Source organism: Cervus canadensis, chromosome 27 (assembly GCF_019320065.1).
Source record: "Cervus canadensis isolate Bull #8, Minnesota chromosome 27, ASM1932006v1, whole genome shotgun sequence".
Classification (NCBI taxonomy): domain Eukaryota; kingdom Metazoa; phylum Chordata; class Mammalia; order Artiodactyla; family Cervidae; genus Cervus; species Cervus canadensis.
Window position 1 is genome coordinate 904284 of NC_057412.1, and position 15949 is coordinate 920232.

Below are 15949 nucleotides of genomic sequence, written 5' to 3' on the forward strand. Positions count from 1 at the left end.
TGTGACCTTGAGCAGGAGTAGGCGATGCTTCAAGATAGATGCAACCAACCGGGGGGGCCGGAGAGGCCCAGGGGAAGATGCCTGTGGCCCGGGAGGGGGACCACTGCTCACAGTACCTGGTTCTCCCTCAGTCACCGTTCGGACCCCTGTTGTGTGCTGCAGACCCACCCAAAGCAACCTTCTCCAAAGACTCAAAAATACCACCAAGCCATATTTATGTTTGTTTGTTTGTTTTTATGGTTTTTGCCATACATCCACATGAGTCAGCCATGGGTGTGCATGTGTTCCCCATCCTGAGCCTCCCTCCCACCTCATTTCTTCTGTAGTAGATGCATCAGGTCCCTAGGATAAAAAGTTTAAAATCATATGGTCGCAGCACCTGGGGTCCCATTGTCCATTTTCTGCAACACTTTTTCTTGCCCAAAGCCAAGTCAGTTCTAGCCCAGGGGCCTCTGCGAATTGGCAGGACTCCTCTCAGACCCCCTTTAATGCCATAGACATGCGTAGAGAGCTGCCAGAGGCACGTTCCCATTCCCAAGGTTTAAGTGAAAAAACAAGCTACATATGGAGTTCTAAATTAGGGCTGCCAACCTGGGTCCCCAAGACAGCAAGTGGCTCTGGTCTGCTGTAAAGGATCCATGTACAGTTCTCAAAATAAACTCGGACGGGAAAAGAACTAAAAGAAAGAGAGAACTGATGCGAAGTTCAGTCCAAGATAAACATCTGAACAATGCAAACATTTCCTAGGTTCTTTCAGTGTAACAAAATGCATGGGGACAATCTTAACACACTTTGCTCTGAGATACCATCCTTAGATACATTGTGCAAAGCTGAAGAACATGTTCCCTGGGCTGGGGGAGTCTAGTTGAAGTTCACCTGGGGATGAAAACTTAGAAATCCTTTGGTCTAACTTTGAAGCCTGGTCCTTTGTGGAACTCATCAACTTGAATGTCACCCTACAGGTCAGAAGCTGAGCGTTGTCAGAAACTAGAGTAGATGGGTCTCTCCTTCATGGGGCAAATTGTTAAGGGATAGGATCGTGGCATTCCCCCCTCTTTTTTCATTCTGATTATGATAGCAACACATGTTCATTATAGAAAAAACAGAGAACGTAGTTTGGAATTTATCCCTCGATGTCATTAAATATGTTTCTATGCCACTAAATACTTTTTGAAAATCTCATGGTAATGGCTGTACAAGTGTTCCATTTTAAAAACCATTCTCTTATGCTCAGACATTTGTTTCCAATTTTTTGTCATTTTAAACTGAGCGCAGTGAACGTGTTGCCCGTTAACCTTCATCCAGATTTCTGAGATTTAGAAGGTTCTTTCTTGGGTCAAGGGGGAAAAAAATCCCTTCATTTTTTTTACACATGTGCAATTGAGGGTCTCGTGACACCATGCTGCTGTCTTTCATGCCAGCATATGGTGCCTTCACAGAGAAAATAAAATGGTCAGAAATATTTGTTTTGAATTGAAAGTCAGCATGAAACAAAAAAGCTGAGATTTGATGTCTGGGTTTCACTACCGCTAGAGCCCTGGACTGCGACCTTGGGCAAGTCCCTTTAACTCCATCAGCCTCAGTTGTTAAAATAATTATCTTAAATTTAAGTTTGTACAGGAGGAAAGCAGCCGAAAAGTAAAGTGCTAAGTTGTTTCCCTTCTTCTACAGGACAAAATTCTTTTCTTCTTTCAGATTCTCTCCTCTTGCCTAGAAGAAGGTCTGACAGTGCCACAGTTGGGAAATTGCTGTCAGGTGGTACCTGGTGGGGGCTTCCCAGGTGGTGCTAGTGGTAAGGAATCTGCCTGCCAATGCAGGAGATGTAAGAGAGTTTGATCTCTGGGTAGGGAAGATCCCATGGAGGAGGGCATGGCAACCCCCTCCAATATTCTTGCCTGGAGAATTCCATGGACAGAGGAGCCTGGTGGGCTACAGTCCATAGGGTCACTAAGCATCGGACACGACTGAAGCGATTTAGCAGGCATGGAATTTGCTTCTAGGCCCTGGGCTTTGCTGGGTTTTGCCTGCTGTGAGAATTCAGCAGATGCCGAGGAATCTAAGAGTAGCGTGAGGCGGTTTGACTGCAGAGGCATCAGGTTCAGAGTTCTTTCTGTGTTTCTCCACTTGTCCACATCACCAAGATGGAAGCAGCAAACACTGGCATCAAAATCCCATGCTGAGACTGGGACTTCCCTGGCGGTCCAGTGGTTGGGACTCTGAGCTTCCAATGCTGGGGGCGTGGGTTCGATCCCTGGTTGGGGAACTAAGATCCCACATGCTTCACATGGCCAAAAAAAAAAAAAAAATTCTGATGCCGAGAAGTACATCCTGAGAGCCAGAGCTGCCATTTCCTAGACGAGCTGCCTAAACAGGATCCAGAAAGTTTCAGCACATATAAAGTAGGGGAGGGGCACCAGACTCCCTTTATCTTAGAGTTATCCTGAATCTCAAGATAAAAATGAAACCATACACGTGCAGCCACTTGATAAACCCTTAAATTCAAACGACCACAAACTACTATTTTAGCAATATGCAAAGGGCTGAAGTGAGATGGGGATAAATGCAAAGGAGACAGAGGGAATCTCCCTGTTGCTATGCAACCTTATGGCTTACTTATAATTAATTACCAATGCCATAATTTAGAGTTTTCCAAATATAGTTAGCCCCAGAACTTTTGACTTGAAGTACATCTAGTAAGACCCACACATTAGAAAACATGGGCTTGGGGTTTGGTTCCAGGTCGAACATAAGACCTGCGAAGGCAAACACTTGGTCCTTCACCCTGCTGTTCCTCCAGGCATAGAAGAGCTGCCTGCACTTAATGTAGCTACTGTTGTTGAGTCTCTCAGTCATATCCGACTCTTTGTGACCGCATGGACTGTAGCCCAACGGGCTCCTCTGTCCATGGGATTCTTCAGCAAGAATACTGGAGTGTATTGCCATTTCCTTCTGCAGGGGATTTTCCTGACTTGGGAATCAAACTCATGTCTCCTGCATGGGCAGGCAGATTCTTTACCACTGAGTCATAGGTGCTCAATAAAACATTCTGCATAATGAATACACCTTCCCTTAGACTTATTTGAAAACAGCCTCCCAGAAGAATTCGCAGAAGGAAGTAAAACAAGGGTTTTTATGCACTGCTAGTGAAAGTGCATTGGAGGAGGAAATGGCAACCCACTCCAGTGTTCTTGCCTGGAGAATCCCAGGGATGGGCGAGCCTGGTGGGCTGCCATCTATGGGGTTGCACAGAGTCAGACACGACTGAAGTGACTTAGCAGCAGCAGTGAAAGTGTAAAGTGGTTAAAAGTTTTGGAAAAGAGCATGCCCTCATTCATCAAAGACTTTTTAAATTATTTACTTACTTACTTATTTGGATGCATCAGGTCTTAGTTGCAGCATGCAGGATCTTTGGCCTGGAGGACTAGTTGAGGCATCCAAAATCTTAGCTGCTGCACATGGGATCTAGTACCTTGATCAAATCCAGGACCTTTGCATCAAGAGTGCAGAGTCCTAGCCATTGGGCCACCAGGAAATTCCCTCATCAAAGACTTTTAAAGTGTTCATACCCTCTCACCAAGTTGTACCATCTCTGGAAATCTACTTGGAAGTTATCCTAAGTATGAAGAAAAAAAAAATTTTGTGTCTAAAGATGCTCAGGAGATGAAGTACTGTTTAAAAAGGGGGGAGAAAAGGCAACCATCTGAATTATGTTCAAAAGTTATTGAATGATTACATCACAGAATATCCACTTGATGGGTGACTCTGCACATTGAAATTATGTTTATGAAAATCTTATAACTAAGAAATACAATTATATCATGCTGGAAGCATGTATTTATGAATTATATATAATTTAGTACACTTTTTTCTTGTATTAAGGAAAAAGGCAAGATACTAAATTATACAGATTGTGAGTCTGTATATGCGATAAAAACAAAAGCAAAATAAAGAGCATTTTTGAGTGCTAGTCAGTCAGAAAATTGTTCTATATCTTGTTCATTTTTCCTAACAGCCTGTAAGATAGCTGTTATTGTAATACTCATAGATAACAACACTGAAACACAGAGAAATTATATAATTGGGCCAAGGTCAATGAAAGGACTGGGATTCAAGCCTGGGCAGTTCAGGCCACTCTCTGAAAAAATAATGGGAGACAACAAACTAAAATATTGACAATGGCTGCCCTCAGGTGGTCCAAAAGGGGGCAATTACATTCCTTCCACTTTTCTGCGTTTTAACAAGTTTTTCATAATGATGAGAAAACTGCACTCATCATTAAAATTAATGACTTTTAATGTAAATTAATGACTTAATAGTTATATAATATAATATATATATATAATATATATTATGTTGTATATAATATATTTATAATAGATATATAATTATAATAATTATAATAGAACTGAGCAGAAAAACACCTTAATTGACCATAGGGCCCCATTACTGCAACCCGGAAACTCCAATCATGCTCCGACTGCAAACTCTCCTCCTAACAGAAGAGAAAAATGATCAGTCCAAGTTTGATGCATGAAACAGGGCACTCAAAGCCAGTGCACTGGGACAATCCAGAGGGACGGGATGGGGAGGGAGGTGGTGGGGGGGCTCGGGATGGGGGACATACGTACACCCATGGCTGATTCATGTCAATGTAGGGCAAAACCACCACAGTATTGTAATTAGCCTTCAAATAAAATAAATTAATTAATTTTAAAAATAAATTTTAAAAATTAGTGTTCTTTTTATGGGGAAAATTGATTGAAAATAGGTTATTTTTATGAATGCAGAGAAACTAGCTAAAGCTAGTGTTGGGTTCTCAGTTTCAATGTCACACTTTACTCAAACACCAGTTCTATTTTTAGGTCTGCTTCTCAGCTAATTATTCTGCCCTACCCAGAAGGAAGTATTTAATCACCAGAACCTCACGCGTCCGCACAAACCAAGGGAGTCAATGCTGTACTCAGAAAAGATGGGGTGGACGGGGGATCGCGGTCTGCAGGAGCAGTCACGGTCCAAGTACTAGGCGTGTAGGGTCCGCCGCTGGAGCTGCAAAGCTGCATATACAGCATGTGCCCAAAGAGTGCAAGGACCTGCGCTTGATACACACTTTGGCGTGTTAGGAAGAAAGAGTAAATATGCTAGTGATGAATGTGAAATAGAACAAATGCCACCCTACTTATCTAAATGGAAACTTAAAACTAGGTGCAATAACTCTATTCTACACTAAGGGCCACTAAGTAACTCAACAATCTAATTTCCAGGTGCTATCCGAGCCTTCTAGCCCCCACCCCCACCAGCTCTGAGGCCCACTCGCTTCTGAGGACTACAACTCCCAGCCTGAGGGAACCCGCGCGTGCGGCCTGACGACGTACGCCTACATTTCCCAGCAGGCCGAGCGGCTACGCTGACGCACGCCTGCGCTCTCGGTCTCTCTCGCCGACTTGGGTTTGACCTACAGCCGCCAGGAGAAGATGGCTGCGCCAGCAGTGTCCGGGCTGTCCCAGCAGGTGAGAGGACGGAGGTCCTGAAAGCCAGCGGGAAGAGCCCTCCTGGAGTGACCAGCACTGGACCCCCAAGTCCCACAGTTCCAGGCCACACCTGGGGAGCGTAGCGGCCGTTGAAGGTCGTGCGGCCGGGAGAGGGGGCGACGCGGGGCGGCCCTCTTTTCCCCCCATCCCCCTTTCCCCGGGATGCGCGCGGGACACAGTGGACGCTGGGCGCTCGTTTCTGACCTTGGCGTCCTCCGAGCCCAGCCCCCGGAAGCAGCTGGTTGAGAGACCCAGGAGAAGCGGGGGGGTCTATCTTTGCGTTGTGATTAAGCTACTACTAGTATTTCTGGGTCAACTGTAATACTAAAGAATGTTTGCAAAACATGTTTCACATTTTTATTAAGAAAATGAGACTGGAAAGTTTAAATGACTCGTTTTTGACTGAGCAAGGGGTAGAACTGAGATTCGAACCCACAGAGTCACAGGAAAACTTGTGCTCTTTATGTTATACGACGCTTTGTATGTATCATAATACCTTGCAGCTTCCGTAAGTTTTCCGTAAGTGTTATATAAAGTCTTTTAATCCTCTCAGCCATATAGTGCACTCTGGAATTATTTGAAGGTGACCTATACCCTTGCGGGTACTTTTTAAACTCTGGATTCCAACCCTTGATAGACTAGACACCATTTCAACAATATCAAGGTTAGTATCTTGGTAGGCAAGATACTGGGGCCTGTTCTCACATAAGACTGCTGGGGTAGCCAGAGAATTCATCTTTATCTTCAGATAGCTTTTGGAATCTTAAGGTACCTCTCTCGCAGATAATGCCTGGAATCATCCCACTTATTGGAATCATGCTCCACGGTGGTAACATAAATGCTGAAAATGTTGTCAATTTTTTTTTTTTTAAGACTTGCTTCCTGAAACTTGGGCTTGCCCTGTTGCTCAGTGGTAAAGAACCCACCTGCCAATGCAGGAGACATGGGTTGCATCTCTGGGTGGGGAAGATCCCCTGGAAAAGGGAATGGCTACCAGTATTCTGGAAGGCAGGGGGGATATCCCAGGGACAGAGCAATCTAGTGGGCTACAGTCCATGGGGTCGCAGAAGAGTCACACACAACTGAGCAACTAAACATCTTCTCAGATTTAGTGTTTCCTCTCCCATGCTCGTGTGCTCGCCTCATGGTGGGAAGGCAGTTTTCCCACGCAGCCTGGAATGACTCCAGTGGGGAAATTTACTCCTAGGTGATGAAGAGCAGCTCAGCCTCATATAATCTATGTGATGATATAAGGAAACATAAGAAGTGAATCATTTACTATTTTTTGCTATCAGTAATCTCATTCAGTCTTTCTCATTTTGTGTTAAAGGTGCGATGCTTCAGTACATCTGTGGTCAGGCCGTTTGCCAAGCTTGTGAGGGTAAGTCAGCTTATTTTTCTGTAATTGTAAAGCAAATAAATGTATGTGGTTTCAGACAACAATACACTTAGGCATGGATTTTGTACAGTTAACACTTAAATCTTTCTGCATTATTTGTGGTTCCCCAGATATGCTGGGGAGTTGGGGGGCTAGGGAACAGAATAGTGTTGAATGCCTGCCATGGAACAGACCCACGAAAAAGCCTTTAAGTTGGGAGAGTTTCTTAAAACACCGTAACAGTGATAGGCGGTAGCCGGTCTTCCCATTTTACAAAAGAGGAGGGCTTATTCAGCTTAAGTCTTTGAATTGGACAGAAACTAAATCTTGCTCATTAAAAACCTAAGCTTTTCCAGTACAATCACACAGTACCACTAAGCATATGTAGTCATACATTGACGATAATGTGGTTTAAAAGTATCTACTGTAAATTTGCAGTATTGCTATGAAATATATAAAATTATGCTTGTATATGTTTCATAAACATCTGTTTTTCTGGCTTTAACATATTCAAAACTGCCTTCTATCAGTGTTTAACACCTCCTAAACTTGGAACTAAGGAGTTACTGAATTCAAAGAAATCGTAAGTTTATCTCAAAGTTAGCACAGTTGAATTATCTGTAGAATGGAAAGGGACTTTAGACACCGTGTTTTCTAAGCCCCTCATTTTAAGAAGAGGAATGGAAAGCTCATAGATGGAGTGACATGGCCAAGGAAACATCCCTTATTTGTTTGAGAATTGTCATTCAGGGTAGCATTTTATAATAATTTTAAAATTATAAATATTTCTGCTCTTGATACCATGATACTGTCTTAACTGATTTTCCTTTTCTCTTCCCCTACTCCACCATTTTTTTCTTAAAGCCACCTGTTCAGATATATGGCATCGAAGGTCGCTATGCCACAGCTCTTTATTCTGCTGCATCTAAACAGAATAAACTGGAGCAAGTAGAAAAGGAATTGTTGAGAGTAGGAGTAAGTAGCTTTCCTGTTCATTACTTGTTAAGTTCTCATTGTGTATTTTTTCCTTATATCTTTGACTGTGCATCCTTAATGAAGTATATCCTAAGAGAAAAAGAATTGCAAAAAAAGGAAAAGAAGAAAACATATTTCCTATAATCATGTTGATAGTGATAGTACTGGGTAAAATTGTTCTCAACCTATTTATAATAGGTACATGTAAGAATATTAATGTTAGGAACCAAGATTTGGGGCTCAAGAGAAGAAATAGAAAATCTAAATTTAAGAAACAGCTGCCATTTCAAGGGAGGGTTAAAAATTACCTTGAGAATTTATGCTTGTATTTCTCAGTATTTCCAAAATAGGCTTCAGGATATATTATGATCATGTTTTACTGGGAATTTATTTTCCCTTTGAAGTCTTCCTCAGTGTCAGTTGTTATTTTATTCCCAAGATGTGAGGGAAGGTGAGCAGAGCCCCCGGGATAGCACATTAGTGAAGGTGCCGGAGCTGCAGGACGATAGTGGAGAGTGACAAGGACGACCGGGAGACTGCAGGGGAAGTGGATTTTTTTTTTTCTATTTTTTTTTTTTTTCATTTATTTTTATTAGTTGGAGGCTAATTACTTTATAATATTGTAGTGGCTTTTGTCATACATTGACGTGAATCAGCCATGGATTTATGATTTTTTTTTTTATTTAAACATGAAAAGTACATGAACTGAATTAACAAGCCTGCAGTGTGGCATAAAGAGGAGAATCGCCACTGCAGTTTCCACGTCGTCTATCGTTAACCAGTTGCTCCAGGTTTTGTTGCTTCCCCTTCTTCTTTTTTTTTTTTTTTTTTTTTTCCCTTCTTCTTTTACTTTCTAGTCACCACGTCAAGTTTGTTTTTGTTTGTTTGTGCGTTTTTAATCTTAGAAGGAGGAAAACCTTCACAGACTAGCTGTATAGAACCATACTTAAGCGTTTTGTGGATTTTTTCATTTTGAGCTTTTGTGGGAGCTTTCATCCTAATGGACAATAACTCTAGCTCTGTATCCCCCTCTCTGTCCAGTTATCCAGTGTGCTTGATCTTCGTTGGTTGCATCAGCTGTTAGGATCCTCACAGACCCAGCAGCCTTACTGGGAGACACTTGTGGGCTGGTGTGGCTGGAGCCATCAGGGTCGCGCAGGCTTTGGGGGGCGATGGTTCCCGCCCTCTCCTGTTGCACACACCCGTCGTAAACCCATGTTCACAGGCGAGACAGTGCCTGGCCTGTGGGCCTTAGAATGGGGTTTAATTAAAACTGAAGTCTGTTATGCTGTGGAGACATACAAAGGAGGCAACCTTAAGACTCTTTACGAAACCGGCCGTTTTTCGGCACCAAGAGGAAAACGTGATGCTGCCGCAGTGTCGCTGACAGTCGTGGATGATGCAGCAGAAGCAGTTAGAGACGTGAAACCGGGGTAGCTCCAACTCCAGAATGCTTGTCGTTTGTATAAGCCAGCAGTTTGTATGGGAAAACCTTGGTTTTGGGGGGGTCACTCGAGTTGAAGTTTTAACACTAGACAGCAATGTAGGCACGTAGCTAGGATCAGAGGCAGAGATTGTCCAGGAGCCCAGGAGAGGGGTTGATGGAAAGGTTAGTGGAGGTGTGTGACCAAGAGATGCCCACATGGAAACCGCAGTTGGTTTGCTGGAGCTCTGGCCTGACGCTGAGGGGAACAGAGTGCTAGAAGCAGCCCGTTGTCAGCGACCTGACGTTTGTGATGTAATGTGACGGAGACAGAGTTGTCTCTCTTGTGGTTGTAGAGACAGAGTCGTCTCTCTTGTGGTCGTGGCACTCTGATTTTTTTGGCCATTTTCCTCCCAGGCCCAACTGCCCTTGGAAGCACCAGAGTTCCCACCCAGCACTGGGTTGGTTTTCCCGAGCTCTGAACGGCTGGATCAGCCTTAGAGGGAGAGGCCCTCTGAGGGAACGGCCGAGACCTGCGCTCAGTGCATCTAGTTAGGTCTGCGTTGTGTGTGAGCATCACTGGCATCCTCTTAGCAGGGGAAAAACCAGAGTAATACCCATAGTAGATACATCACAATATGCCACAGATTGAGTCTCATGGCTGCTTAGTTTTTTAAAAATAATCTCTCCTGAAAAGCAAAAATAAACTTCATTAGAATGGTCTTAAATATTTTCACAAAATACTGTATCCTGTGTAAAATCATCTGTGTGTGGTGCATTCTTAAAGGCAAAAATTTATTTGACATAACATTTCTAATTTTATTCGTGAAATACATGATTCATCAGAAAGTGTGTGTACAGCAGCTGGGATCATTTATGTTCTAAAGAGTCTAAGAAATTATCTTTTTGGTCCTTTTAGCAAATTTTGAAGGAACCCAAAATGGCTGCTTCTCTTATGAATCCCTATATAAAGCGTTCTGTTAAAGTGAAAAGCCTAAATGACATGACGGCAAAAGAGAAGTTCTCTCCTCTCACGTCCAACCTGATCAGTAAGTATTAGCTCTTTTATTGAAGTCTCTGAAAATTCTGCTCTTGAAACTGTGATCCCTGGACCAGGAACACCAGCCTTTGGCAGTGTAGAATCTCAGCCTTACCCCAACCTGCTAAATTAGAATCTGCATCTTTACTCGCTCCCCAAGTGAGTTGCTTGCACATACAGTTTGAGGAGCACTGTTTGAAGGATATTAAGATTCAGGAATGTCTCAATGCATAGTTTCATCCCTTGGAGGAGGCCAGTGGGATTCCTACCAAGAAAGTGGTTTATAGCCAGTGGCTGTGTCTCTGTCCTTAAAGATATTTGCATGCTTTTGTACATTTGAATTGTTTTTCAAATCCCTTGATCACTCAGAATCCAAAGAAAATATGTAGTGAATATAAGATAGTGTGTTAATTTGGGGATTTGTGGTGGCATAAACCTGAAAATCAGATTTCAAGCTGTGATAAAGAAATCTATTGCAGATTCGTTTAACACACACACCTTTACAAATTTAAGTCCTTGTTGGTGCCGTCTTTTTTTAAAAAACTGAACATTCTTTTTAGATAACAGGTTGCAGCTTCTCCATCCACATTCTTAAGTGACATTGAATATAGTATTTTAAGGCCACATCAGTTTGCGTTTGAGGTGAATATACTGCTTCATGAATATGATTTAAGTGAAAAATGTTCACTTTCCCAGATTTGCTTGCTGAAAATGGTCGTTTGAATAATACCCCTGCGGTAATTTCTGCATTTTCTACCATGATGAGTGTCCACCGTGGAGAAGTACCATGCACAGTTACCACTGCATCTGTAAGTAATGAGTTGTTGCCACTGCATTTGTCTTGACTTTCCATTTTGTAGAACAAAAAGAAAAAAGCTAAAATCAAGAAATCGGGGGGAGCCTGGCATGCTGCAGTCCATGGGGTCGCAAAGCGTTGGACACAACTGAGCAACTGAACTGAACTGACTTGTCAGTTGGGAGGTCTCTTCATTTATACCAGCTTCTGTGAACATGGCACCCCACCCCAGTACTCTTGCCTGGAAAATCCCATGGACAGAGGAGCCTGGTAGGCTGCAGTCCCTGGGGTCGCGAAGAGTCGGACACGACTGAGCAAGTTCACTTCACTTCTGTGAATCTCTGCTTTGCAGGGCCTAGCAGATGTCTTCCCTGGTGCTTCCCTCATCAGCGGTTGTTCGTAAAGACTGTAGGTTGGGTTAAAATGTGTCAGGAAGTACTGGTTTATAGTCCAGTACAGGTTTGAATTATTTTTTAAACATCATGCTAAGTAGTTTACTGAAATGTAATCTGTTAATCTTCTGTGGTGATGAAGCAGAGAGTATAAGGCGAATGGGCCCTATTGGTCTTATGGACTTGCTGAAGTAGAGTATAATAATAGTCACCATTTATTGAAACACAATATAATTATTTTACTTAATATCAAAGGTCTGCGTGAAGCAGAAGTGTTGTTACCCTCATTTTACTAATGAGGAAACCGAAGCCCAGGGAAAGTAAGTTGCTTGCTGGAGGTCGCAGGAGGTGGAGCTGGAATTTGAACCACAGTCCTGTCTCCCAGTAGTCCATGTTCCTTACGTGGCGCTACCTCCCTGGAGTTATTTTCATTGTTGTCCAATGTACAGTGGAATACATTTATTTCCATTGTATTCTGTTTGCACTGTAGTGCATTGTAGGAGAACAGTCTGTGGGGCTTAGTTATCTACCGAGCATGGTTGAGCTACTTGGGGTATGCAGCAGCTGACCTTACCTAGATGAGTGTTTCTAGTGCTTAAGAGATTCTAACTCTCCAAAAGAGCATAACCGATGGTGCTCTTGTGAGGCAGGCCTTCGCAGGCCCTGCGACCAGCATTGATGGGTGACTCTTGGGGTGCGAGTCCAGAATGGGTCCCAGATAACAACACAGGAGTTCACACGGCCTGTCTCGGTGAAATGTTCCCAGAGGGAGATTTTTCTCTCCTCCTACTGTAGTAACTTTTGTTTTACTTTATCTGAATTTAAGGATGTTTTGTCCCTTTTTAGCCTTTAGATGAAGCCACTCTTACTGAATTGAAGACAGTCCTGAAGAGCTTCCTAAGTAAAGGCCAGGTTTTGAAATTGGAAGTTAAGGTAGGTTTTTAATTGTGTACAGTACATTTCCTCAAGTTGTTTGGCACTTAAAATGGCTATAGAAAGTGGAAAGTGAGATCTGATTATGTAAAACTTTGCCTATAGTAGAACCTTTTTGTTTATTTTCAACATAGATGATTACTGAGTCCATTCACAATTTGACTTCTTTTTCCAGATGTAATTATTACATGTTACAATTCCATAGCACATAGACTTTTCAGAGCACTTTTTTTTATCTTGCTTTTTCATTAATGAAATGTCAGTATTTTCACATTTCCAACCTATTTTCTTTCCTAGATTGATCCGTCAATCATGGGTGGAATGATTGTCCGTATTGGAGAAAAATACGTTGATATGTCTGCAAAAACAAAGATTCAGAAGCTGAGCAGAGCAATGCGGGAGATTCTGTAAAAGTGTTGATTTTCTAAGTGAGAATTCTTAAACTTGGAGCAACAATAAAATGCTTCCTGAGCAGGATATACTATGTTTACTGTCTTTTAAAGTGGAAATACAGGGAGCCTTATTTTTTATATCTTTCTCTCAGGATCCCCTTAAAGGTTAAAATGCCCTCTGAAATGTAGTTTTTGTCGATTATTCTTAGAAATTGGAAGCTTATATATCCCTTAGGAAAAAATGGCCTTCATAGCAGGCACTGTTAAGTACTTCACGTATCTTACCTCATTCCTTTGTCTCTTGAGTCCAGAGCCTGGGCAGGGGCTGAGCCTGCAGGTGAAGTTAAGGTCGTCATGTCTTGAGTTTTTCAGCTGTTGGCTTCATCTCGAGTCAGAGCTGGAAGTGGCCTCAGCCCACGCTGGTCACACGCCGGCCCCTGCTCTGCCGCTTCACGCTTCTCGCAGCCTCTGCAGCACGTGGGCCGGCCCCCTCGGCCGTGCCCCCTCGGCCTGTGTCAGCCACGTTCCCGGCTGTCTAGCGCCCTCCACACAGAGCCGGTTTGTGCTCACCCGAGTATTCTGACAGGTCCGTGTGTCCAGCCTGTGCATTCTGACTTGAGCCGAAAGTGATCCATCCTGCTCTCCACTTTCCGTGTAATTCTAAGTTTAGAGGTAGTGATATCTATAAAAGCTTCCAGAGAGATTCTGGCCAAAAACATCGCTCTTCTGGAATCAAGAGAATCTAATTAAAAGCAGTGACTGCTCTCACTGGGGCAGAGGTCCAGCGGCGGCAGGTCTCAGCTCGCCAGGCGCCACAGCCCCTGGAGGGTCCTCTGAACCAAGGCTGGCCGGGAAAGCCAGCTCAGGATAGAGGCAGGAGTTTTCCCCTCTTGGGAGCGCCAGTTCCGGTGGGAGGTACAGTCGTGGTTAGAACGCACTGTTCTTTGGTTGAGCTTCTGCCTGTTGGTGTGTGTGTCGCTCAGTCATGTCCGACTCTTTGTGACCCTGTGGACTGTAGTCCACCAGGCTCCTTTGTCCATGCAGTTCTCCAGGCAAGAATCCCAGAGTGGGTCGCCATTTCCTCCTCCAGGGGATCTTCCCCACCCAGGGATTGAACCCAGGTCTCCGGTGTTGCGGGCGGATTCTTGACCATCTGATTGGTTCTGCCCATTAAGGCCTTTCCAGCCAGGCTGGGGAGCCAAGCACAAAGCAACCTTCGTGCTTCTCTGAGAGTGAACAGTCACCCTGAAATCACCAGCAGACACTGAATCAAGAGAACCTGGTGCACACTCAGCCACTGCACGTCAGGTCATAGGGCATCCTGACAACACTAGAAGGCTTGTGGCCACAATAACGTGTTTCTTCGCTTGGATAGTAACCCTCTCCCAGACTGAAAGTGACCTCGCCAGGAGTAGCAGGCACCCTACAGAACCATTCAGCAGGAGGTTCCATAAGGGGGTATGACACGCCACCCGCAGTGCGTCCCCGGACTAGACTGCTGCTCCCTGAAGCAGCAGGAGTGAGGGTTAAGGACGCGTCTTGGAGCCTTTGGGGGGTGCACATGCAGGCCTCTGCTGTTGGAACCCCTGAAGCCTCTGCTTTCGAGGGTCAGCTTCCACCCCCGTACATGGAAGAGGCTATAACGTCCACTTGCTGAGTAGCCGCTCCAAGAGTGAAGCGAGGTTATGACGAGCTCAGTACTGGGTGTCCCGGATGTGAAGATGTCAGTGAATGATGTTGGGTTACTGCTCTGACAGCTTCTTGACTTCTCTGGGCCATCTTACCCGGGGATTGACTGACTGGCTTCACACAGCACCTGACAGGAAGTGGGCACTTGACCAAGTCCATCTAGAATCCCATCTTCAAGGACCTGTTCAGAAATCCCGGTTTCTAATGGACCATTAGGGTGACTGACTCGATCAGTCCTCCAGGAAAAGCTCGCCAGTGAAATGCCCTTAATTTTGATCTAACACCCCCGAACTGAAGGCTGCTCTGCAGTTTCCAAGACTGCTTCATGTTATATCTTATTTAAGCTTCAGGTGGCTCAGACAGGAAAGAATCTGCCTGCAGATGAAAAGAGAGGAAAAGTGTCCCTTCCCAACTAGCCTCACAAGGACTGGGCTTGCAGTTTCCTTTCCCTCTCGCTAGATGTGGACACAGTGGAAAGTGAAGCTTTTACCTCTTTACTTCAAGGTAAAGTCAAATGATTTCAAGGCCCTGCCAGGCCAGACCTCGGACCTCTCGGCTGTTAACAAGAGGGAGAAGAAACCTCCCACTGACTCCACGGGAGGGTGGTCTCTAAAGGCTCAGCAGCTGCGCCTGTAACACAACCAGCACTCCTGGCTCCCCAAGACCATCTGCCTTCCTTCCGGCTTGCCTCCTGATGGGCGTCGCACACCACATACCCGAGGCAAACCACCAGCTTTGAAGACATGTAACAGCTGATGAAATATCTTTGCCGGTAATACTGCCCAATCCAGAATCCAACTCAACAACCTCCTTGTTGATTAAGCAGATAGAAACGGGGGAGGGAAGTAATGAAACGCTTCAAACACTGCCTTGTGTGGTCATCAGAGATGAACCCAGAGATCTGTGTACAGTGTAGTCTTCATGGCACTATTTTTTATCTAGATAAAAATTTTAAAGCAGCCTCAACACATAACCATTCAGGATTATTTTAAAAATCAGGGTAAACTGGAATATATTCAAGCAATGGGATACTATGCAGTTCTTAAAAATCAAGATGTTCAAAAACAGATAGATAGATGACAGATAGGGCTGTATAGTGGAGAAGGAAATGGCAACCCACTCCATTCTTGCCTGGAGAATCCCATGGACAAAGGAGCCTGGCGAGCCACAGTCCATGGGGTCACAAAGAATTGGACATGACTTAGCAACTAAACAGCAAAACAGTCTGCTCAGAAAGGAAGTGGGGCAGAAAGAACCCAAAGCAATCCATTGTAACAAGGTTGGTTTTTCTTCTTTTATTCATGAACTATGTGAATTTAAACCATACAGGTCAAAATGACCAAAGAATTGTTTGGAAGAGATTGTTCTTTTTAGATTCCAGATACACAGAAATAGCCATCTGTA

General features: G+C 44.0%; 1 protein-coding gene across 1 annotated transcript; it reads left to right on the forward strand.

Annotated features, from left to right (window-relative positions):
* Positions 1–5393: 5393 nt before the first annotated feature.
* ATP5PO (ATP synthase peripheral stalk subunit OSCP) lies at positions 5394–12941 on the forward strand. The gene is made up of 7 exons (XM_043448756.1): positions 5394–5507; positions 6859–6909; positions 7771–7881; positions 10224–10353; positions 11040–11152; positions 12378–12464; positions 12762–12941. Exons 1-7 carry the CDS (start codon positions 5472–5474, stop codon positions 12873–12875), a joined length of 642 nt encoding a protein of 213 aa, XP_043304691.1. The 5' UTR covers positions 5394–5471; the 3' UTR covers positions 12876–12941.
* The last annotated feature ends 3008 nt before the right edge of the window (positions 12942–15949 follow it).

Excerpts from the sequence above, each read along its gene's own strand:
- ATP5PO (XM_043448756.1), top strand. The coding sequence starts at position 5,472 with ATGGCTGCGCCAGCAGTGTCCGGGCTGTCCCAGCAG. Across the intron at positions 10,354-11,039 it reads TCTCACGTCCAACCTGATCA|ATTTGCTTGCTGAAAATGGT; the intron begins GTAAGTATTAGC and ends TCACTTTCCCAG. Across the intron at positions 11,153-12,377 it reads GCACAGTTACCACTGCATCT|CCTTTAGATGAAGCCACTCT; the intron begins GTAAGTAATGAG and ends GTCCCTTTTTAG.